The sequence below is a fragment of the Cheilinus undulatus genome, linkage group 7 (assembly GCF_018320785.1).
Source record: "Cheilinus undulatus linkage group 7, ASM1832078v1, whole genome shotgun sequence".
Lineage (NCBI taxonomy): Eukaryota > Metazoa > Chordata > Actinopteri > Labriformes > Labridae > Cheilinus > Cheilinus undulatus.
Genome location: NC_054871.1, coordinates 29,635,790 through 29,659,178, shown reverse-complemented (window position 1 = coordinate 29,659,178; position 23,389 = coordinate 29,635,790). Strand labels below are relative to the sequence as shown.

Below are 23,389 nucleotides of genomic sequence, written 5' to 3'. Positions count from 1 at the left end.
TAAGCTTATGGAGCGCATTACTCTCAAATAAGATAGAAAAAAATGCCAAAAGCGTTTGTTTAAGCTTTCTTGGTTTTGCTTAGTGTAGTTTATGTAAAATAAGTGTTTTCTTTCCAAAAATAGATCCTGATACTATTAAGTCAAATTAAAACATTAAAATGCTGGAAGTGACGAGAAACTTTATGAACGATCACAAAGCTAAAGGGAATTTATGAAATACAAGCTATATAGAAAGACAAATGAGTGTAAAATAATAGTAAAAAGTGAATTTAACTCTACACCTAAAGTGTAGCACAGTCGCTGTTGTTGAATTGTTGCGGCAATAAACGGAGCTGTGCAGCAGACCTACAACATCCGGGCTATAGCCAGCTTGCGCAGAAACGGAATGGCGGAGGTAAGTGAGCGAAAACGAGGAATGTAATGACCCGAATGATACCGAAACTGCACCGTATTTAAGTCTTGTGTCACCCCGTAAGGTACACGCGACTGTCCACCGTTTCACTATCCGGTGAGCACCGCCTTAAGAGAGCTACAACGGGGGCATTTTAACCGGGAAGCGGAGAGAGAAATGGAGAACCTCTCCAGCGTATCGCCTCTCTCTCTCCGCGTTCTTGGCTTTAAAGAGCCATTCCCTCTGCCTTGATAGTAAGCCGGGGAGACAATAGGGAGCCCGGCGGGGTTTGACACGGTGGTGCTGAACTATTTCAGGTGTGTCCCGGCGACGGAGTGGATTGAGTTTAAAAGTTCGAGGAGATGTCACGACTTGGCGGCGGTAAAACTCTTTCGGAAATATTGAGAACTAGTTATTTCCTTCTTGCTACTCGTAGTGAGCCGGGGAGGAAGAGACGTTCAGCACCAAGTCACAGGAAAGCGCCCCTGGTCAGACAGACAGCGCCCGATGGGTTAGGAGAGGCACGTTGCATTAATATGCAGGTTTTCAGCTATCTTTTTAAACTTATTTGACTATGAAGCTGGCTTTAGCCGTCCAGTATAATTCCGTGTGCGTTGGCACTTTGTGAGAACTTGGGTGGGTTTGTTGACATCGTTTTGCTGCCTGTCCTGAAAGCTACTATACGAACTTTTCCACTTCTACATGTGGCCTCAACTCACAATTATTCATTAAAGACACAGCCTACGTCACTCTCTGACTTAATTAAGTTAGTCAAGCCATGTTCTTTAAGCCTTTTCAAGTGTGTTGACGCAGACGAAGAATATGTAGCCCTTCGCATGAAAATTATTATTTGCTCTGTTTTGATTTAAAGATATCAAATCAGAGCAAAAACAAACATGAAGGAGGAAGTTGTCGGTGTATGACCTCAAGGAGTCACATAAATAAATACAAATAACATAAAACTTTAATGGAGCACCCTACTTGGGTATTGATGTATGACCCTGAGAATGACACTTTTGTCCTTACAGCAGGTCCCAAGGTCAAAAGGAGCAGTTTCAAAGTCAGGAGTCAGCTGATGTGTAATAAGATGAACCAGGATCAGCCGCTAGCTGATCCCTCATGTTGTTTGTGGGAACATGTGTGCACGTGCAACACAGGTGCACGGAGGAATGTGATCCATTGCAATGCAACCCCGTTTTCTTCAACATGACTTAACATCAGTGTGTGTAAAAGTACTCTGCATGTGTCTGTAGGTTGGTGAAGAGTCCCTGAAGATAAGCGTGAAAGTCTAGAGGAGACTGGATGAGGATCAGAGATGGAAGCCCTCAGCAGGAGAAGCAGGAGTTTCAACAGGCCTTAAAGGAGCTAGAGGCCATCTTTCCCCCCATGAAGATGGCAACACAGTCCCGCACTGTACGCTCAAGTTCAGCCGTGCCTGCAAACATAAAAGTTAGTTGTTGTATTGAATCCACATCTTATGAACTATTCTGTAAAATATTCAACTTAGGAAACTAAAAAATCTGGAGATTCTACTGCATTATTTACAGCTCAGCTTAAGAGTAGCCTTATTCTTATTTTAACAAACTACTGCTTTGATTAAAATCAAATATTTAAAATCTTTAACTCACTAAAGACTTGTTTAAGTTGATTTAAATGCTTTTAACATTCAAGGTACACATACAAATCATTTGGAAAACAACGTGAACAACAGGGTTTTTATTTAATCGGTTAATGACCGAAGTCACCCAGCATGCCATGTAAAAGAATACAGGAAAGTATGCTTGACTACAGACAAAAAAGCAACGGTAACATAGATGAATGGCATTGTTTTGGTGCAGCGTTTTATGTAGAGATATCATATGCAACCCCCTTTTACACTAAATCAGAATTGTAACATTCATGCTGCATCCTCATGCTTCTTAAATGCTCCAGATTCAACAGTTTGGGATTCTTCCACCTATGAGGTGACATGAAATTTAAATCATAATATAACAACAGTGTGCAGTGCTACATTTCCTAAAATCATTTAATTAGCTGTTTTGTTGCCAGTATTTTCTGTATATTTTATTTAGGTTAGACAAAAACTGAGTGGTTACAACTTTGATAAATAATGGAAGCAAAGTCAATGTGTAAAATGTAAACAAATGAAACTTCTTTCAGGATTTGATATAAACTAAGCAAATATTTAACCAATTTTTGCTAATTCTCTTGTGGAGGATCCTTGGAGTTCCCAGATTGGAGCAGATTTTTCAAACTATTGCAACACAGCATAAATGAGGGTCTAAAAGTTGGATGTCACAGCCCATAGTAAGGCTCTTTGGCAGAGGCAGAAGCAGCACTACAGCAGAAGCGTAAAGTACTACATGTCTCTCTGTATAGCGTTACTGTTCTCTTTTCTGTCCTTTACCATTTCACTGGAGTGACACAAACACCTCGTCTGTTTAACAGTCAGAGCTCACAAATACTACATTTGGTACTTGCATCCTTCTATGCCAGTTGGCACAAAATGCAAAGCATAGGAGACTGTGTTATTTTGTCTTTGCAAACTTTTGACACATTTTTTCTTGACTGTAAAAAGAGAGAACTTTTGTCAAGTGATCAGAACAAACTTAATCTGAGAGAAAAACTATTCAGCACTTCTATGGCTCTTTTGAATTGTTTTATTTTGGAAATACCTTCACTTAATTGTCCTTTAGTGGTTCTCAACTGGTCTAGCCTAAGGGCCCACCATTACCTCAATGACAAAGCACAACCAAATTTCTTAACTCTTTCAATCTTAACCAAATGTTTTTAATGAAAAAAGGGCGGTTTGGACTTGGGATGGATCAAAAAATATGCTGGAACAAAACGATGGAAACATATCCTTCAAAATAAAAGCCCCAAAAGTTTTGTCTCGTTTTTTTCCATGACGCATCTGCCACCCACTGAAAATGGCTTTGCGACCAACTTTTGGGTCCCAACCCACCATTTGAACACCAAGGCTTTAGATCATTGAACAGAAAGATGTGTATAGGAGTTTCCTTTCAAGAAATGAGGAAGTAACCTAATCATGTCCTCCACCTGTTGCTGTGAATCCCTCTGCAGGCCGCTGAGCTTCCTTTGGAGGAGCTGCTGGCTCTCTACGGCTACACAGTGTCAGATCCAAAGAAAGAGACCTGTCACATGGCTGCTAGCCTGCCAGACATGACACTGGACAAGGTGAGAGCAACACTGAAGACACAGAGAACCATCTTTCTCCAGTTCTGAGTGTATTCTGTTTGCTTGTGCTGTTGTTTTTGCTAATCTTTCCTGTTCCCTGTTTTTGTTGTACAGGAACAGATAACTGAGGATCTCTTTCCAGGGGAGGAGGAAGAAGAATCATCAGCTGATGATCTCACCCCGTCCGTCACCTCAAACACCTCAGATCTACTTCGCCGCCTCCAAGGTAAATCACACAGAAGATGTAAATTAAAGGAGAAAAACATGACATTCAAAATATATCTCTTCTCCCCTGCTAAACAAAGAGTACACTTGCACACACTGATTATTCTTATAGAGGACTTGCCTGAAAACAGTGATCACTGGTATATGTTCTCGTTGTATAAATCTTAATCAGTGCTTTGATTCAACTGCAACTCAGTACTTGGATCAAAAAGTATTTTTCAAGAACCTGCTGAATCCACCAAATACAAAAACTTATTGTGTGGTATGTTTGTCACCTTCAATAATTCATAAATCAAGGGGAGATTACTGATATACTTAGACGAGAAAAAGGAGACAGAGCTTGTTCCCCCCTGAAGCTTTTATCTGTTTTGCACCTTTTATTGGGTTAGATATAAATATTGCATATTACGGTACTATATTAGCAATAACAGTTAAAGGAGGCGCATTGTATGTTGTTAGGTCGAAGCTGTTTGAGTCCTTTAGTAAAAGATGAGATTTAAAGATGATGTTTAATGTTTGGTCAGTATATTTTTCCACACAGTATGTGTACCATCCTCACAATCATTGCCTGACCCTCTTCTCTGATGTTTTGTTTCTCAGGTGGAGACAAAGACACATCAGTCAGCTCATCAGATGAAGACTCTGACGATGCCTCTATTCCCTCCAATGAAGAGAAAAAGGTAGACCACAGAGGACTATAGTACGCATCTTTCATGAAAGACTGTTGACAACAACAAGCAGGCAGAACTTTGTCTGCACTAACAGCTTCCATCAATAATATTCTAATAATTTATTCATCTTTAGAAACAAACATGTGCATGAAAGTACAACTAATAGTCCATTAGTCAAAACATTTAAACTTGAGCCACAAATCTGCTTGAGATTGTGTCTAAAACCAATCAGTGGTTAGATTCCTTGGCCTTATACTGTACTTTGTTTTCAAATCTGCATCATAATGGTTTTATTCCAGCAAACTTAAAAATACAAAATTTCCCAGTAACAATTATTGAGATTTTATGCTTCTTGAGATGGCAATATATATTCAAATACCATACTTATTATATACTTATTTTTTTAATGTGCTACACTGTATCCAGTAGATTTGTTTTTACCTTAATCTTGACACCAATTTATTGTCTATTTATTATTGTGTTTTCTCAAAACAAACTGTAAATCTGTGTTGTTTTCGCCGGTTTTTCATCTTTTATCTGATTATACAACAGCTAAATCATGTAATGAGGAAGCTGTTTGTGAAGTACATCACAAATCAAAACAATCTAAGCCAATGTGATAATATTACCAAATTACATCATGTAAAAACCCACTTTTAAAACCTGTTTAATTTGTTGTTTGTAATATTTCTCATATAGAAAGCTTTCTGATGAGTGGAAAAACCGTAAAACTCAATTTTTTAAGATTAAGAGTAAGATAAACTTTATTGTCCCCAGGGGGCAATTTGTCATAGACATAAGTGCAGCGCTGCTCCCAATCAATACAGTCATCACGAAGAAAAACAAAGGAGCAATACACAGAGACAGACAGTGGTCTACAGTGACCCAGATAAAGAGAGAGTTACAGGTGGAATTTTGTATTGCACCAGCCTTTTAATATTGCACTGGCTTCAGTGCGATAAGCAAATTGAAATATATTGCACATACCCCTAGCGTAAGATGGCAGAATGCCTGAAGAAAGCACATAATGACTGATTCATGACAACCCAGTAGGAACCAAAACAAGTGAAGACATGCAAATTATACAGGAATATAAATGCAATGGGATACTAATGAAAACGAAATGGGCAAATTAGAATTAGGTACAAATGTCAACAAAAAAATGAAATACCAATGTCACACGCAGTACCCAATGTCACAATGAGATACCCAGTCTCACAATGAAATACCAGTATTACAGTAAAATACCAATGTTACAATAAAATACCAATGTGGCAGTAAGAAACAGAAGTCACAATAAAATAAGTGCAAGAGTTTGACAACACTCATGACTAAAACTTATTGCAGATTGTTTGTTGAGTTTACTTTACTTTTACCTTCTTTCATTTTCATTTTCTAAAAGCCTAACTAGGGACAGGACATGGAAACTAGCAAGAGCTATAATCTCTATATGTGAAACATCACTTACTTTTAGCTTGTTTGTAACAGGCTGAAGTTTTACTATGTAATTTGTATTGTCCCTATCAAATAAACTTTATAAAGAAAGAAAGAGTAGAGATGGAAGTAGGGAGGAAGGAGAGCTTGTAGCGATTACTTTTATATCTGATGGCTCTGCACCGTCTCCCAGAGGGCAATAACTCATATTCTGAAATAAGAATATGCTAGTGGTCTGTAACCATGTTCGACTGGCTACTGTGGCTAATTTAATCCAAAGAGGCATAATGCTTTCTGTGGTTAGGTCAGGTCAAGGTTGGTTTACGTTTTTACTTCAAGCAAAACCCACCAGAGTCTGGATAAAAGTGGGCCGAGACCTACCTTTTCAAGTGGGCTCTGAGCATTTGTTTGCTCTACACCAGGGTTTGATCGTCAGCTTTAACATCACCAGAAACTAACCTCACCTTGCTGGCAAGCCAACTAATTTTGGGACTTGTTTTATCTGAACCAAACAGATTAGGTGTGAAAGCATTCTAAGTGAAATAATTTTTTTTAAGATTTATTTTTGGCCATTTTGTGCCTTTATTAGATAGAGGAGGACAGTGGATAGACTCAGAAACAGGGAAGAGAGTGGGGAGAGACATGCGGCAATGGACCACAGGCCGGACCCGAACCTGGGCCGCCCATGCACATGGTGCGTGCCCCAAACCACTCGACTATCTGCGCACCCATCATAAGTGAAATTACAAGCTTTTATTTGCACATGCGTGGTCAGATATTTTTTCTGTCAAAACTTCCTGGCAGCACTCCACTTTTTTATTTTAATTTTGGATTATGTTTTTAAAATCTTTTTTTTATATCATGGTTGGCTTGGAGTTTAAGCCAGGATCTCTTGAACACAATGTGTCATATCATCTTCCCTCTCCCTCCCATCCTACTTGCACAGATCTGTGATGAGTGATCTGAAATGAACATGCATTCCCAACCTGCTGTTCAGACTGAGTTCAAACAATGAAAGAACCAACCTTTTCTCCATTTGGGTTCACAAATGAAAGCGGCTCTTATCTAGCCATTCAAATGTTTAGATAAAGGTTAGATAAAATAAATAGATAAACTTATGCTATTCAAATCGTCATAAAAAAAAAATCAGATCTAAGTAAAAAAAAAAGAAGGGTTAGGCCTGAGTCGCATTTTCCTTTCCAACCTTATCTAAACCCAAGCATGCTTTAGTTTATGCAGTTTGATTTGAGTATGGAACAGACATTTGCAAAGAAAACCTGTCACAAAACAATAGACCACATCTCAACAAACCTATTATAGCCACATGTAAGTCAAAAGATGTTTGGTTTTGATTGTCATTAAAGATTGATTGATTGCCAAAACATGCCACAGAAAGTACAGCTTTTGTTGCAAAGAAACATCTTGGACTTAAGACCAGATTCCTGTCATGTCCCACTTTTGTGGAGAATGCTACTGCACTGAAAAGACTGACAAATTTTACATGATATATGTCACATATCAGACCTTTGAAACACTCTGTCTTTGATGTTTTTACCAGGAGATCATGGTGGGCTCTATGTACCAGGCCAAAATCCCTCCACTTTGTCCATACACCTGCCAGGAGAGAGGTAAGCAACTAATACAATCATGCATTGATGCTAGAGGAGACAGGTTTAAGAGTACATCTGTCATGCTGTGTGAATTTGCTTAAAATCTTTGTGACTCTGGGGTCTTATTTATAAGTGAGCCTTAAAATAGAGCCTGAAACTGGCATAAACTACTTCCCAAGGTATGTGATCTATAGCAAAATGAACCTAAAAAATGGCCATTCGTTCTATAAGTATGATGTAGAAATTCAAAAACAACAAAGGTGAAACAACTGTGGGTTATATTTTTATTTCTGAAAACAAATCCTCATCAACACATGGTAGAAACTGTATTCCGAATAAAGACTGTGCTCACCTTAGAGAAGTGTTTCCCAACCATTTTTCCTTGAAGCCCCCCCCTACATGCACCTAAGAAAAGTGGAGCCCCCCAGGACCCAAGAGTGAAGAAAAAGTGACACCAAAAATCAACAAAGATTTGAACTGTTTCAATGATAAAACCCTAGAAGAGATCTATGAATGCTTTTATTATCTAAAGACCTATGCATAAACTACATACTAACTGTTTTACCGTGGTTTTAGTCAATATTTGCACATCTATTTTTGGCAGCCTCAAAGCAGACAAAGCCTCGCGCCCCCCCTTGAGATCTTTGGCACCCCCCTGGTGGGTCCCGGACCCCAGGTTGGGAACCAAGGGCTTAGAGGAAACATTTGACCAACATAACTAATGGTGAAACACTTTGCCTTCAGTCATCCACATGTGGAGCTCACTCACTCCCTCTCTAGTCAGTCTTTGCTGTTGTACTGCATGCACTCCAGTCCACCTCCAGTGTGTGCAAAAAGTGTCCCTCTGTATGCTCTGCTTGAGATATGAGCCAGGTTTATTTTGGCAGAGGCCCCAGCCAAAACATGTCATTTAACGCTGAGAAGATTAACACAAACAGGAGAAAGAGCATGCAAAGCATCTGGCTAACTTCAAAATACAGCATAATGCCCAGACTTCTGATTTTAAATCTTATCATTTTATAAACCACAGGTCATCATTTTGTTAGAGGGTCGCAGAGGTAAAACAACTGCATGAATGAAGAAAAGTTCATTTTTGAAGGGGGAAACCACAGCATTTTACATGAAACCATACAACCTTTAACTAAAATCTTTTAACTCCCTACTGTACTCTAACATGGTAGAAGCAAAGAAAATCACAGCAAATCAATGAAGTGAACAGCAAATCAACTTTATAAAGGTGTAAAGTTATCAGTTGTTTACATACTATCACTGCATGAACTCGTCTTTCTTCTGTAATTACTTGATTCCTTGTCTTCAGCTGCATTGCTCCAGAAACCATCCAGTGGGTGTGGGCATGAGAGCAAACCGCTGTGTACCAGTTGTGAGGCAGAGACTACTTTTTTTTTCAAAAACATGTACATATTCATCGTCAAAAAAACCCAAAAAACCTGCGGGACATTTTGTTATCAGATTCTCACCTTCAATTTAAGTGACAACGGGGTTGGTTGTCACACTTTTTACTCTCGTGTGAATTGCTTATCATCAAAACATCTTTCAATAGTCATTACTATATTGGATCAAAGATAAAGGCGTTGGCTTGAAATGTGTCCCTCTCTTTCCTAAGTTATTAAAAAAAGGTAATTAGACACTCTGACACGTTGTGACAACCAACCCCGTCATAGGGATGAATCAAGAAAACAAGAACTCCAAGAAAGCAGAATTTTATTTGAGAATTAAATTGCATTGACAGGTTGACAAATTCATAACTTAATGCATCTTAACACAAAATATGCGAGGAACATCAACAGTAATATCTTTAGGCCAGCCTATAAGGCCTAAAGCTACATAAAGACAAAAACAAATAAGCCTAATAAACGTAGTCTACACAACTAGGCTACACATATTTACTATCACGTGTGATAACCCACACCAAAGAGAATATGAAGACCAACACCAACTGGAATTTCTTGCTAGCATCAAGGCTAACAACAGTCTAACAACAAGTTAGCTAGCTAATAACAATCTAAACTAGCCTATAGCTTTCCCTTCACACTTTTTATGGGTAAAAATGTTTTGTATAAACCTATTGTGTAAAAACCCAGAAGGAAAACACTGAGGAGATGAATATTTACAATTTGACATGAAGAACACAAAAAGTCCCCTCACCTCAAGTTCATCTGTCCTACTCTAGAGAAGACTATGTAGGTGAGATTTGGTCCCAATTCTGGAAATTTCCATACCAAATTTTGGAGGCTTCACCCTCTGGTGGCAAGATATAATGATTGTGACAACCAACCCTGTTCTTCCTATCTAGGGCGCAGATGACTGAAGAAAGTAGTTTGAAGTAAAAATCCAAACATCAAATAGGGTGAAAGCAATTCTGGCCATAGCACAACTAATTTAAGAAAATATTTTCCCTCACCTCTCACAGGGTTAAAATCATGGTTCGAATAAAGACTGCACTGTGATCCGGCTGCTTCACACTTATTTATTTATTTATTTATTTATTTTGCATATTTGTGACATGTTTCAGATCATCAAGCCAATTTTAATACTAGACAAAGATAACCAGAGTAAATACTAAATTATATTTTCAAAATGATGAGTTTATTTATTGAGGGAAAAAACATGCACACCTACCTGACCCTAACCTGACACGCCAGATGGATTTGTGTCACACGTCCATCTGGTAAAGCTTCCATAGATGGCGTTTGGGAAAGGGCCGAGCCTTTGGAAAAATCCCGTAGGGTTATTGGATGAATGTTCTGTCTGTCAAATCTTTATGGGCCTATCAGAGCAACAAAAAATGTGATGTTGTAGCCCCAAACCAAGGTGCACCTCCACCACTGTGCGAAATACGGGGGATCTAGGGGGGTCTGAGACCCCTTAATTGACACAAGAGACCCCTTAAAACCCTCAACTGCAAAATTTGGGGGGGTTTCTTGAAAAGTATTTATAACGTCATTTTTTCACTTGCTATTGTCACTACAAATGCCATTTGAAAGCACGTCATGTTTGTTTTAATTAAGTTCATTGTAAAGAATTTATTCACATATAAGAATACGGAAGAATAATGTCTCTGATAAAGCTTCCAAACGTGGGGGGCACTGTTTCAAATGCTCCTCAACAAAATGACCTCGCGTAACCCTGCCATACAGCTTGTGTATTTCTTACCGCTTTGGTTACTCTCCTGAAATTGTGGACTCAGTGTGCTTAAATTCAGTGAAATATGTCAAAGAGAAAGCAAAGTTCTTTGCTTGAAAACTTTGGATTCACATCTAAAAGACTAAACCGAAACAGTGATGAAGATGGAGCAGAGACATCCTGAGCTAATTCTGGCGAGGCAACTGTTAGCACATCTACTGGTGGGTTGGGGTCTCCAAAAAAATCTATTAAACCCAGACTTAATTAACTGATTGTGATAGACCTGCTGTGCTTCATATTAAAATATATATTTCGCTATACGCCAGTTGGCTAGGTTCATAAGTGCGCGTATGCATGTGTATGTGTGAGGGCGTGCCCGCACGAGAGGGATACGCTAGTGTCCTATTTGGTCACTGAGCAGAGTTGTGCTGTGGTCCTGTAGCTTTGTGCAGCTTTGTTGATGATGATGCTAGACTGGGTGATGTGTGTTTCATGTGCGTGTATGCATTACTTGTGGTGTATACTGCATGTTGTGTAAGACTTCAGCCTGATACTGGAGCACTAGTTAAGGTGGACCCCCCGATTGTGGCCGGGTATTTCGCACACTGACCTCCACCAACAAGTAAACTCAAACCATGGTGACTGTAGACATATATGTACACAATTTGTGTCGTTTTTGAAAAGAAAATAACTCAATACAGTTCTTTGTTCTTCTTTTAATGAAGAAATGTCGTCAAGTTCTGATAAAACTGGCGCTTTAGCAGCATCCACGCTAATGTCTTCCGCCGTAATTGCATCGTCCCCTTGTCGCTGCTTGCATACGTCAAGACTCTGCCGCACCCAAAAGTATTGCCCCTCGACGCTGATTGTTCCTGTCACTTTCTAACCAGACCCAAACAGTTCAGACAGGAGCTTTGCAAGATGGATTTGCCAGTGAGCAACACGGAAACGGGCGAAGTCATCTGCTTTGCAAGGTTGACCTGACCGTATATGGAAAAGTATTTGCCATGGCGAGTGCTGTTATCCACAAATGGAGTAAACTTGGAACAGTGGTGAACCCTCCCCGGAGTGGCAGGCCTACCAAAATTACTCCAAAGGTGCATCAGTGATTCACCCAGAAGGTCACTAAAGTACCCAGGACAAAATTTTAAGACTTGCAAGCCGAAACACACCAGCAAGTCCACTGAATGGCTTAATACAAAAAAAATATATAAGGTTTTGGTGTGGCCTAGTCAATGTCCAGACTTAAATCCAGTTGAGATGCTGTGTCTTGACCTTCAACAGGCCTTCCATACTTGAAAGCCCTCCATTGTGGCTGAATTAAAACAATTATGCAAAGAAATTCCTCCACAGCGTTGCAAAAGACTCACTGCCAGTTATTACAAATGCTTGTAGTTGTTACCACCAAGGGTGGCACAACCAGTTATTACGTTTAGGGGGAAATTACTTTTTCCACATAGGGCCAGATAGTTTTGGATGGCTTTTCTCCCTTAATGGATGAATTTATTATTACCTGCGCCAAGGAGGTTATGTGATTGGGAGGGTTTGTTAGTTAGTTAGTTAGTTAGTTTGTTTGTTAGCAACATAACTCAAAAAGTTATGGACAGATTTTGATGAAATTTCAGGAAATGGCAGAAATGGCATAAGGAAGAACTGATTAGATTTTGGGAGTGATCTGGATCACCGTTAACCTGACACGCCAGATGGATTTGTTTCACACATCCATCTGGGAAAGCTTCAATAGGAAACGTTTGAGAAAAGGCAGAGGCTTTGAAAAAGGTGTGATTGGGTGAACGTTCTGTTTATCACATCTCTATGGGCCAATCAGAGCAACAAAACATGACGTAGCTGCTATCGAGCTGCGCGTGCGCAGCTACTGAGGAGTAATGCGAAACATGGTGACTATAGACATGTAAGTACTCGACTTTTGTCATTTTGAAAAGAAAACAACTCACTGTTGTTCTTTGTTCTTCTTTTAACGAAGAAATGTCGTCAAGTTCTGATAAAACTGGTGCTTTAGCAGCATCAACGCTAATCTCTTCCTCCATAATTGCACCAGCCCTTGACGCTGCTTGCATACGTCAAGACTCTGCTGCGCCTGAAAGTACTGCCTCTTGTCACTGATTGGTCCTGTCACTTTCTAACCGGGCCCCAACGGTTCAGATGGGAGCTTTGCAAGATGGATTCACCAGTGAGCAACACGGAAACGGGCGAATCCATCTGCTTTGCAAGGTTAGATCACTGTCTGGATCCAGGAGTTTTTTAAAGGATTCTGTACTATTGGGAGATAGGGCTAATGGCGGAGGTCTGTGCTCTCTGAGTGCTTTTCTAGTTGAAAAACTGTATTTTGTATTTTCATTGGTTATCTTTGTCTATATAATATTAAATTGACCTAAAAGTGGGTCAGACATTCTGTATATTTAAGTTTACTCTGTTATGGTGAACACGTAATAAATTCTGGTTGTTTTCTAGATATTTCTGAACAGTTTGGGTTTGTGATTTCTCATTCATGAGTTGGTGGTGGGTCCTGTGGCTAGACAAGTTGAGAAATCCGGGATCTGAAAAATTTAAATGTGACTAATGACAATGTGACAAAAAATTCAGGAATAAGGAGGGGAATAAAGAGGGGGTAAGTACTATTTCACTACACTACAGTGAGAGAATTAAGCAAATTCAGCCTTTACAGCTGTCGTTTAATAATAACATATTCTTAAAATTTATTTCAGCTAGCAAACTTCTCTTTAGTGATTTCTTACAGTGTGAGAGAGAGGTTGCTGAACTCTGACGTGGTGTGAAGAGATCAGTGTAGGCCCTGTAAACATAAAACTGCAGAGAAACTGACGTGCTATAATGACTGGTGGTTGATTGGACACTGTGCAGGGAGCACATGAATGCAGCAGCAGCATGGTGTCACTTCACTTTTCTTTTGTGTTTGACTGTTCCTGTTATAGCAGCCAAACAATGTTGGATAACTGCCCTTTCATTCAGAAGCACTTTGCATTTTCATTGATTTAGTATGGATTCTATGCACTGTTTAAGCAATAAGATACCAGGCCAAGTTATTGAGTATCTTTGTGTAGAATCTTCTGCATTGTTTTTTCCCTCTTAGTCATCTTCTGCTGTATCTAACTGTTCTACCCGATAACCTTTTAATTATTCCTGCATTTGTCTAGCCTACAGCAGTGAGGATCAGCTCCTCTGGAGGCCTGGTGTTCTTCCCATGCAAGAAGTGGAGGATTTCTTGTTGTATGCACAGAGATCACGTGGCCAGGAGGGGGCAGCATGCTTACAAACACAAGGGGACTTCGTCCAAGACAATGAACAGGTGCAGTAACTTAAGTGAAATGTTCATGATGTAAGAAAGTGCAGTTGAAAGTGATGGTTGAAAACAAAGAGATTTCTGTTTGTACGTGGAGTTGTTTTGAGACTCTGTCTTTGTATCATACCTTCTCTTAATGCTTAGCCCATGTCATGTCTATGCCAATGATAGTGCATCTTGCATGTGCCAATCTTTGTTAACAGCCCCTCTATATCTACATTGAAAGAACAGGAGTCTGCCACTTGTCTTTGTCACAGTGTAATCCCCCCCACCTTTTGTTTCTCAGGCGCTGTATGAACTGGTGAAATGCAACTTTAATGCAGAAGAGGCACTGAGACGGTTACACTTCAATGTGAAAGTGTTTAGTGGTAAGACGCTTCCTGTTGTATCATTTCATTCCCCTATGGTCCACTTGTTACTGTTTTTAGTGTTGGTTTATTTCACAACTTTTTCTGAGTAACTTTGCAGAGCTATGAAACAGATTTACTATTTCATAATGGCTGAGCTCTAAGGTTAGCAGTGCAATGACTAAATGTAAGAGGAGATTATAATCTTATTGATCAAGCAGGGCAATAGGTTGTCCACTAGACTAAGGAATTAAATTCCCTCATGACGGGATATTTTCCCAAAAATCAGTGCAGTAAAGTCTTGGATGCAGGGCATAAATGCTTTAATCTCCACGGCTTTGGAGCCTGAGGTCAGTCCTTACAACCTTAACCTTACAAATACAGTACTGTGGAATCTGAGAAAACACTGCAAAGATTTTTTTTTTTTTTTTAATAAATCAATCAAAGACCAGCTGCTAATTTTAGAGCTCAGTGATCTGACATCCTGATATCTTGTTCAGCCATACTCATAGATCTTTGCAGCAGTGTGGATTGAAGATTAAAAAAAATTGCAAAGCTATACAAGATAGCCACAGCAATACAACTACTTTTTAACAATTCCAGACAGATTTTTTCTGGAGCTGGATTTATCAGAACAAAATACAGTTAAAATCCAGATATTAAGAGGGAATTCAAAGCCCTGGTTTACTCTAACCTAAAGCTCAAACCTGTGCAAACATTAAATCAGTTAAAAGCAAACATTCATATAAAATGTGTTTTTGTTCTCACATATATCTTGTATTCTATTTCTTTAGAAGATCTTTGTGCCTGGAGCGAGGAGGAGTGTAGGAACTTTGAGCAGGGTTATCGAGTTTATGGGAAAAACTTCCATCTCATTCAGGCTAACAAGGTGAGTGTTTATGGCATTGAAACCATATATAAACACAGAACAGTTGAATCTTTCCTTAAAGTTTTTTCCATAACCTGCCTCATGAGCTATGAGCTGTAATGAAAAACTACATTTTTCTCTTTCTCAGGTACGAACGCGCTCTGTGGGAGAGTGTGTGGAGTATTACTACATGTGGAAGAAGTCTGACCGTCATGAGTACTTTACCCAGCAAGCCACCCGGCTCAGCCGCAGGAAGTACAACCTGCAATCAGGGAGTGTGTAAGTAGAGCAAGGATACTAATGACTGCATTTATCCCAGCCGAGCTAAATTTGCAGGATATATGTCTATAAGAGGAGAATTCACTCCTAAAGAAAATCAGGCATGATTTGTTAACTTGTATATAAACCTGCAAACACACTGCTTCTAGCAAAGTGTGTACCCTCAGCTTCTTGGATGTTGAATCTGAGACTACTACTTACACTGATATTCTGACGCCCACCTCAGTCTTTCCCTGTCAGATTTGTGCTATAGAGGCTATTCTTGGCTGTGCTGTATGTTACAGAGAGGATGGAGAGCAGGACAGTGAAGCTGGAGAGCTTGAGGGAAGCAACAATTCTTCAGTCTCGTTGTCTCAGAGTTCTACCAGGCAACTTGAGTCTCCATTACCTCCACAGTCAAGCCTGGAGGTGGACAAACAAGGTAATATTTAGAGGCTCAAATACGGGCACCTGTTGCTTCCATGTAGTACATTTTCTCTGTTATAAATGACCAACATAGCTAATAGTAAAACAAGGGTGACAGACATAATGCTCTGGAAATTTGTTCATATTATCCAAGATTACAGTAAGACAGAAATGTCAGCAAAAAATTAGAGCATTTTGAAAATGGAGCATAGTGAAGGAATCTTAACACAAGGTGTCTTCGAGATTTAGTTTGGTTTTCTGCAACACTGAAACCAGACAGAGCTGTGTATCTTCACCCATCTTGCTGTATATAAACCATTTACACACCATCTCGGACACATTTTTAAGTTACATTATTTTCTGCTTTTTTCTTTTTTGTCAGTTGACTATCATTTTTATTGTTTGTTGTTTATTTTGACATCACATACTCATGAATCATTTTTATGTCTCACCTCCTTTGTTTCTCCGTGGTGCTTTCTTTCTTTTTGTGCGTCTTGTTGTGTTTGCATGGCTGTATGCATGTCTGTGTCAACGCTCTGTGCATGCACATGGTGCTCCAGAAGAGGAGGGCCGTCCCCGACGCAGACGGACTCCCCGCTTTCTATTAAAGCCATGAACTTGGTCCAGAAATGCCACAGAAAGCAGGCTGGGCCTGCAGGTAAAGAAAGTATAACAAGAGAATCACAGAGTATAAATGATATGATGATTGGGATAAAATGTCTCTAATTTGCTTTTAGCCTGTGATTTAATGCTGATCAAAGTTAAAAGTTACAGAACAAACGTGTAGGAGTTAAGTATTCTTTGTCAGTGATGCTAGTCATCTTTTAGGCGATGTGATATGATGTTCAAAAGTATTTAGTCAATGTCCTCTTTATTTTTCAGTCATGCTTTTGATATTTATCATTGTGACATTATCAGAGGTTCTGCAGGGTCTCAAAAAGTATTAATCGTTGATAAATCACTTTAACCAAAATTAAGGCTTTTAAAAGTATTTTGTTGTTTTTTATTTTCATGTTAAAGTGTAAGTGAACTCCTGGCTCAGAGCTAACTCCGCCCACCTCTGTAATTCAAAAAATGCGCAGAGAGTGAGCAGTTTGGTACTGAGAGGGGGGAGGGGAAAAGGACGTGGGTTTTCCAGATGAGGTGGGAGTGACAGTGACATCCGCTTGTCAGAGAGAGACACAGACAGAGTCCCACAGCACTGCTGCCTCATAGCAATCTTTGAGGAGTCCCCTGAATCAGGCTATAGTGTGGTGGTGGACTGTGGTAGTCCTGAGCGCTAACTGTTCGGGCCATTGGCTTCAGCACCGGTGTTACTACAGCCGTAGCCATAGGAGCTGAAGCAGTGCAGGTGCACTGAAAAAGAAAAAGATTTTTCTAGGCAGATGTCCGTTTGAGCTAATTTAAAATATTAAAATGCAGATTTTTATCAGTTTGGTGCAAATTTCAGAAATAACAGCAGCACTGATGTGTTTTATCATTGTTCAGTCAGATACTCAAGTGTACAGATGAAAAAAATGTTTAAGTGTTCACTACCTCTTTAATTTAAAGCAGTGGTTCTCAACTAGTCTGGCCTCAGGAACCACCAGTCTGTCTTACAACAGATCGCAACCCAAGTTTCCAAAAAAATTTCAACCAAACATGTTTAGTTAATTGAATATGTTGCAATGCATGATTTGACCAAAACACCTGAAATAAAAAAGAAAAAGGATAAAACTACAAATTGTACACCCTCTTTCCTCATCATTATGTGTCAATTTTTGCCCATTTTCCTGAGAAAAAGTAGCCATTAACTGCAAGAAGAGGAAATAGATCAGTTGGAATATTGATCAAACATTTAAATGTCTAATTTCACAGTAAAACAGGGTAAAATAAAAGGTGTCCATGCATGTCCATTAAAGACTTCAGGACTTTTGCCACCATTTTTTTTCAGACACCTGTATGGCGACTCACTGAAAACTGCTCCGCGACCCACCTTTGAGTCCCAACCCACCAGTTGAGAGCCACTGATCTAAAGAAGCTATTTTTTTGCATTGATATTTTAATTTCTCTCTTTTAGATTTATCTATCAAGTAAACTAATTTATATGTGACTGAGTCATACAACACAACAGAAACTGCCACACAAAGTGATGCAGAGCAACCTTAAATACAAATGCTCAAAATATTAACGTTTTACTACTGTGTACATTTATGACATCTTTAATCTGACTGGCTTATTTCAGATTCACATTATGAGAGATAGTGAGATATTGTGGTAGAATGTTGTTATCATATGCTTGGAGCATTCACAGCCCACCCAGACTAAAGGAAAATGTGAGTGAAATTAATACTACTCATTTAAAGTGAACCTCTTAAGTTTAAAGCAAGACCTCCCGTTAAGCTGCCTTATGGTTAACAGGTTTATTTTTCAAAGTATTATCACAAATTTATTAAAGAAAACCTAATTTCTTCATACTACAATAAGAAAACTACATATATTTTTTTTTCTTTGTTGTAACATTTTTGTCTTACTGTCAGCACAAAACATACCGAAACTGCAATGCTAGTGTAGCAGTTTGAAATTAAAGATGCAATAGAGTCTTAAAATGTATGAAGGTCTTGAAAACAGTCTTAAAAAGTATTGAATTCAATGTCAGATTTTCTGTATAATCCCTGTTTATTGTTAAAATAGAAACTACAAACAGGATATTTTGTAGCAACTATTGAAACATTTGTTTGAATATTGTAAAGTTAATAGAAGTTTACAGAGGAAATGAATGAAAATGAATAAAACAGTCATGTGTTTTGTACCATGTGTTGAAAAATTGAGCTGGCAAATTGTTCACAAGTGGTTAGCAACTTCAAAAACGAATCTTCAAGCACAAACAAACTTAAAAATCTTCCACCTAAACTACATTAGGATCCAATTTCACATTAGGCAGTTTCCTAATAATATTGCGGACACCAACCAAGAACATTTCTACTTATAGTACAATGATTATATATTTTCAAGCTAATTTAGATGGCAACAAAGATCAATTATGCAGTATGTAAATATACTATGTAGAAAAAAAGCACTAATAGATGTCTGGACATCAAGTGTAATCTATTTTACTCCTGCATCTGTGCAGATGGTGATCTGGTGATGGAGCTGTCAGACCTGTGTAGTAATGGATGTCCTCAGCAGCTGTTTTCCTGTCCTTTCTCTCTCCCGCCTATGGACCACCTACGGGATCCCAGCTCAGACACTTTCTGTTCCTCAGCTCCAGTTCAACTCCTGTCCCCACCCTCCTCTCAGAGCTCCCTGTGGGCCTGCGGAAGTCCTCCGTCCTGCCACGACAACCCTCACCTCCCAGGCTCATGTTTCTATCAGCTCCACATGCGTGGTGCACCTTTTGTCTCCCAGGGTGTTGACTGTGGCGCAGCAAGAGGTGGGACTGTCTCCCCCTGTGGGCTGCAGGTGGAATTAAGCCTGCCATCTGCCTCTCCTCCCTCACCTGCTGTCCCCCCGTCACACTTTCAGGCGTTTGGCAGCCTGTTACACCCCTCTCCCGTCCAGCATCCCCGCTCTCTCACACAGTGAAGGCTCATGAGAAAGTCTGGTACTCTTCAAGGCGTGCCCTGAGTCCAGGTTTTTGACATTCAAAGACATGAAGTGCATTTACTGAACTTAGTGAAAAAGGATAGACCTACTACTTGTGACGGGGTTACATGTCTGCCTGGATCCTGTTTTTCATGTACTGAGACACTTGAACCCCCAGTCCATTCTTAAATCATGTTCAAAATTTTAATTTTATGTGCTCATAACGTGTTCAATGACGGTTTATTTCCACAAGCTGGTTCAATGCAGTTAATTGGCTGTTTTGATACACGTTTGCTAAATCCATATGAGTGCAGGTGGTGGGGCTGCAGTGATCATGCAAACAACCAAAACATTATGATTATGATCACTTACCGGTTGATGTTTCCTTTATTTATTTTGTTAGGACTGAAAAGTTGAATTGCTCAGATGTCTACATAATTCTTCCAGCAAGAGCCAACCATGTTTTCTTTGTTCTGCTTATTGCTTATAATTTTCCACTGTACCTAATTGAGATCTGTCTCTGGAGAGTAAAGCAAGAACCTGCTTGTGTGCAATTTTAATAACGGTGTAAAACAATGAAATGTTTCAACCATTAGAAAAAGAAATAATTTGCCGCGCACTGAAATTGAATTTACTTAAACTTAATTATGAGCAAACAATATGTTTCGCCTGTAGCTTCTTCAGGTTAGAGAATTCTATTAAACATGAAGATTAATGTCCTCTGTAAAGTACCTTTTCAGACATCAGGTTTTTTTCATCCGTGCACTTCAGTATTTTACTCCACCTGTCTAAAATTTTGGATGAAATGTACATTTTTCTTGTGGATTTTTGTTTAAACTTGAAGAGCAGAATTGTAATTATTTTTCTTATTTGAGATTTGAACATGAATAGGTGAAACTGAGTTTATAGGTTTTGTTTTTACTTTTACTTTTGTGGAAAATTTCCTTTCTTAAATGATCGATTTGCATTTAGATTTATACAGTTGCCGCACTTTGTGACCATTTTTCATAACTGTTAATGATTTATGAACAGTAAGATCTGTTTGACATACAGTTTGTGCATAAAATCAAACACAAGAATTCAAAATGTACAATGTTAACATTTGTAAGTCACCCATACACCTCTCTAGGTTACACATCTCTGATAATGTCCATTCAGTGCAGCATGGACCGGTGCAATACATACAGATCAGACAAAGGAATGATTGTTAACATCTATAGGATTAAGATACAGCTATTTATTGAGTGAGATCATATGTATGATCATCTTATGGTTTAATTGTGCAGTCATTGAAAATAAAACCCCCTGACCTCTGTCAAACATAATGGAAAATTGAACACTGTCACTTTTGAACACACATCAACATTTCTAATATTTTTCATTGTGCAAATGCCATAAAGATCTGCAATTCTCAAATTTTCTCAGAGGCGTACCTAAATTATCAAGGCCCTTCCTCATTTTTGTGTGTTTATGAATGGATATGTGGCAATTTTGTTTGCATGCCAGTGTACTTTAGCAACAAAATAGTTACGGGGAAGGAAACAATGTAGCCCCACATTCCTCCCTCTGTGTTGCTATTTATTTCTTCTTATTTTCTGTATATGTTGCAGATCCTCCCATAGTTCCCGTTAAAAGCCAAGCTGGTTCCTGATAAATGTTTGTTTTGTCTTTGTTTACATGAGGGGGGCAGGGTATTCAGAACAAGATCATTAGGGCAGGAAAAGGTGCTGAATCACTGCCTTTTGTTAACTCTTTGTTTTTTGTTTTCACTTTTAGCAATTTCTATATTTTACTGCTTCTGTAATGTTTGTTAATAATTATTATATTTTGTAAAAATAAATAAAAGATCAAAAGGATTATGTGTTAAATATTAAAATGCACTGTGCTCATTCAAACTACTTTGAAATCTAATCAGGAGGCAGTATCTTATGGCCAGGGGAAGTATTGTTAATAATCAACTATTTTCATATTGGAATTTTGGTAATTACATGAATAGTTAATTTGTAAAACACAGGATCCAAACTACATGCCTAAACTCTATTTACATAACATTTTGAACATGTAAAGGCCCCATAATTATTTACCTTTACAGGATTAATACTGTCTGTCCCTTTAATGTTGGACATATAGATCACAGACCCGCCCACCCTGTACACATAATACTTCTGTGTGCCATCAACAGCAAGGAAATATGGAATATTTTGCTGATTGATTCATATAGGCCTTTGAGAATTTCTGTTGAAAATGCCTCATTTTGACTTGCTGCTGTTGATGCTTTAGTCTTCATACCATTTAATTTACTCTTGAGTCCATGAATCTGTAAACGTAAGCACATATGCTCTTAAATGTGTGCATTTACTTATACATCCACTTATACACCTTGCAACCTGCACTTAAAAGAATGTACTGCAGAGTTTTCTGAAAAGTGTGCGCTTGTGCACATGTTGGTGATTTACGAGTGTGCATTAAAAGTGTGCTCACGGAACAGTGCTTTTCAAAGTGTGGACAAGTGTGTCATTTAAAGTATTCACTCAAAGTGTGCTTTATGCACACTATGATTTAAATATGTACATGTATAGTGTGCAATACAAGATATGACCCTGTTAACAGAAAGTGTGCTTTCAAGCACTTTAGTACGTGCAATTGAACAGAACAATAGAATGGATGACCCAAGCATGCACATCTCGTACAAACACAGAGTACACTTCAATAATCAGAGTTTAATGGCAGCTGAAGCTAATACACAGGTAATCCAGAAATATGAAGCAAACAATTCCAAAAGGAGGCTGGCAAAAATGACAGTATTGAAAGAAAGAAAGAAAGAAAGAAAGAAAGAAAGAAAGAACACAGGCAATGGTCATACACAAAGAAATCTCATGAGAAAACAAGGCTGGAACGAAGGCACATTAGGAAACACAACAAACTGGCAACATGACGGAGGATACATAGGGATTAAAAGACACTCAAGGTATGATGTCATATGATCAGATGCAGGTGAGTACAAGGTAAGAAAACACAAGTAGCAGGATCTGCAAGACAGAGAAAGGAAAGAACACAGTCACCACAGTCACCAATCAGTCTCCCAATTGAAATCTTTGATTTTGTAAATTTTAATATTTGAATTTGTGAATTTTAGTGTCTAAATTTGACTTTTTCATTTTGACTTGCTTTGGCAATAAAAGTTACCATTTCCATGCCAGTAAAGACTGAAATTGAAAGAACAAAAGAAAGCAGGAAGTAAAAGTCACTGACAAAACCAAATGAAACACTACAACATAAGCCATCATGCACTTGCACCCTTTAAAATGTATACTTAAAGAAGACATTGAAAGCAAGCTCTCAAACATAGGCGCTTGAAAGTTTGTACTTTTGAACTGGAAAGACTGAATTTGAACATGTAAATTCGTCAAGTTGTACTACATTTGAAAGTGTCTCCACATGCATGTAAATGTTTACTGTTAAAAAAGTGATCCTGTGCTCTTGAAAGTGTGCCCCTGCAAAGTGTTAATTGAAAGTATGCCCTGGAAAGTGCAAATTTAAATGTATGGAAAATGTGCACTTATGCTCTAAGAAGTGTGCACTGGAAAGTGTGCTTAAAAATGTACACATGGACATTTCAAAGTATATACATAAAATAATTTTGTGCTTTTGAAAATGTAGACTCAAAATGAAACATTTGAGAAAATGGATTTATGCACTTGAAAGTGTGCTCTTAGAGGTTTCACCATTTGTGCCGTGAAACTTCTTTTTTGTTGTAGTTTTGTGTTGGGCAGTTCTGAATGTGAAACACTCTGGATAAAATGCATTTTTGCACTTTTGCAGTGTAGAGTGCACTCTAGTGTGCAATCAAAATAACACATTTGAAATTAAGTATGTGTGCACCCAGAGGTGGGATTAGAATTTGCATTAATGCACCTGAAAGTACTCACCCGGG

The 23,389-nt window shown here is 38.7% G+C and overlaps 1 protein-coding gene across 2 annotated transcripts; it reads left to right on the top strand.

Moving 5' to 3' along the window:
- Nucleotides 1-358: 358 nt before the first annotated feature.
- Nucleotides 359-21,803, top strand: mier2 (mesoderm induction early response 1, family member 2). Of its 2 annotated transcripts, none has more exons than XM_041791152.1 (12): nucleotides 359-394; nucleotides 1,645-1,840; nucleotides 3,476-3,589; nucleotides 3,704-3,815; nucleotides 4,415-4,494; nucleotides 7,478-7,547; nucleotides 13,847-13,998; nucleotides 14,279-14,360; nucleotides 15,134-15,228; nucleotides 15,356-15,486; nucleotides 15,771-15,907; nucleotides 19,004-21,803. In XM_041791152.1, the coding sequence occupies exons 2-12, from the start codon at nucleotides 1,694-1,696 to the stop codon at nucleotides 19,453-19,455; spliced, it is 1,572 nt and encodes a 523-aa protein (XP_041647086.1). In that variant the 5' UTR covers nucleotides 359-394; nucleotides 1,645-1,693; the 3' UTR covers nucleotides 19,456-21,803. The 2 variants fall into 2 exon arrangements, with proteins under 2 accessions (XP_041647086.1, XP_041647085.1); XM_041791151.1 differs by lacking the exon at nucleotides 359-394 and adding an exon at nucleotides 730-772.
- The last annotated feature ends 1,586 nt before the right edge of the window (nucleotides 21,804-23,389 follow it).

What these genes read in the sequence shown, in the direction of transcription:
- mier2 (XM_041791152.1), top strand. Translation starts at nt 1,694, where the DNA reads ATGAGGATCAGAGATGGAAGCCCTCAGCAGGAGAAGCAGGAGTTTCAA. An exon ending in CCTCCAATGAAGAGAAAAAG is followed by an intron (nt 4,495 to 7,477) that starts GTAGACCACAGA and finishes TGTTTTTACCAG; the next exon opens with GAGATCATGGTGGGCTCTAT. An exon ending in CCTGGAGGTGGACAAACAAG is followed by an intron (nt 15,908 to 19,003) that starts GTAATATTTAGA and finishes GCATCTGTGCAG; the next exon opens with ATGGTGATCTGGTGATGGAG.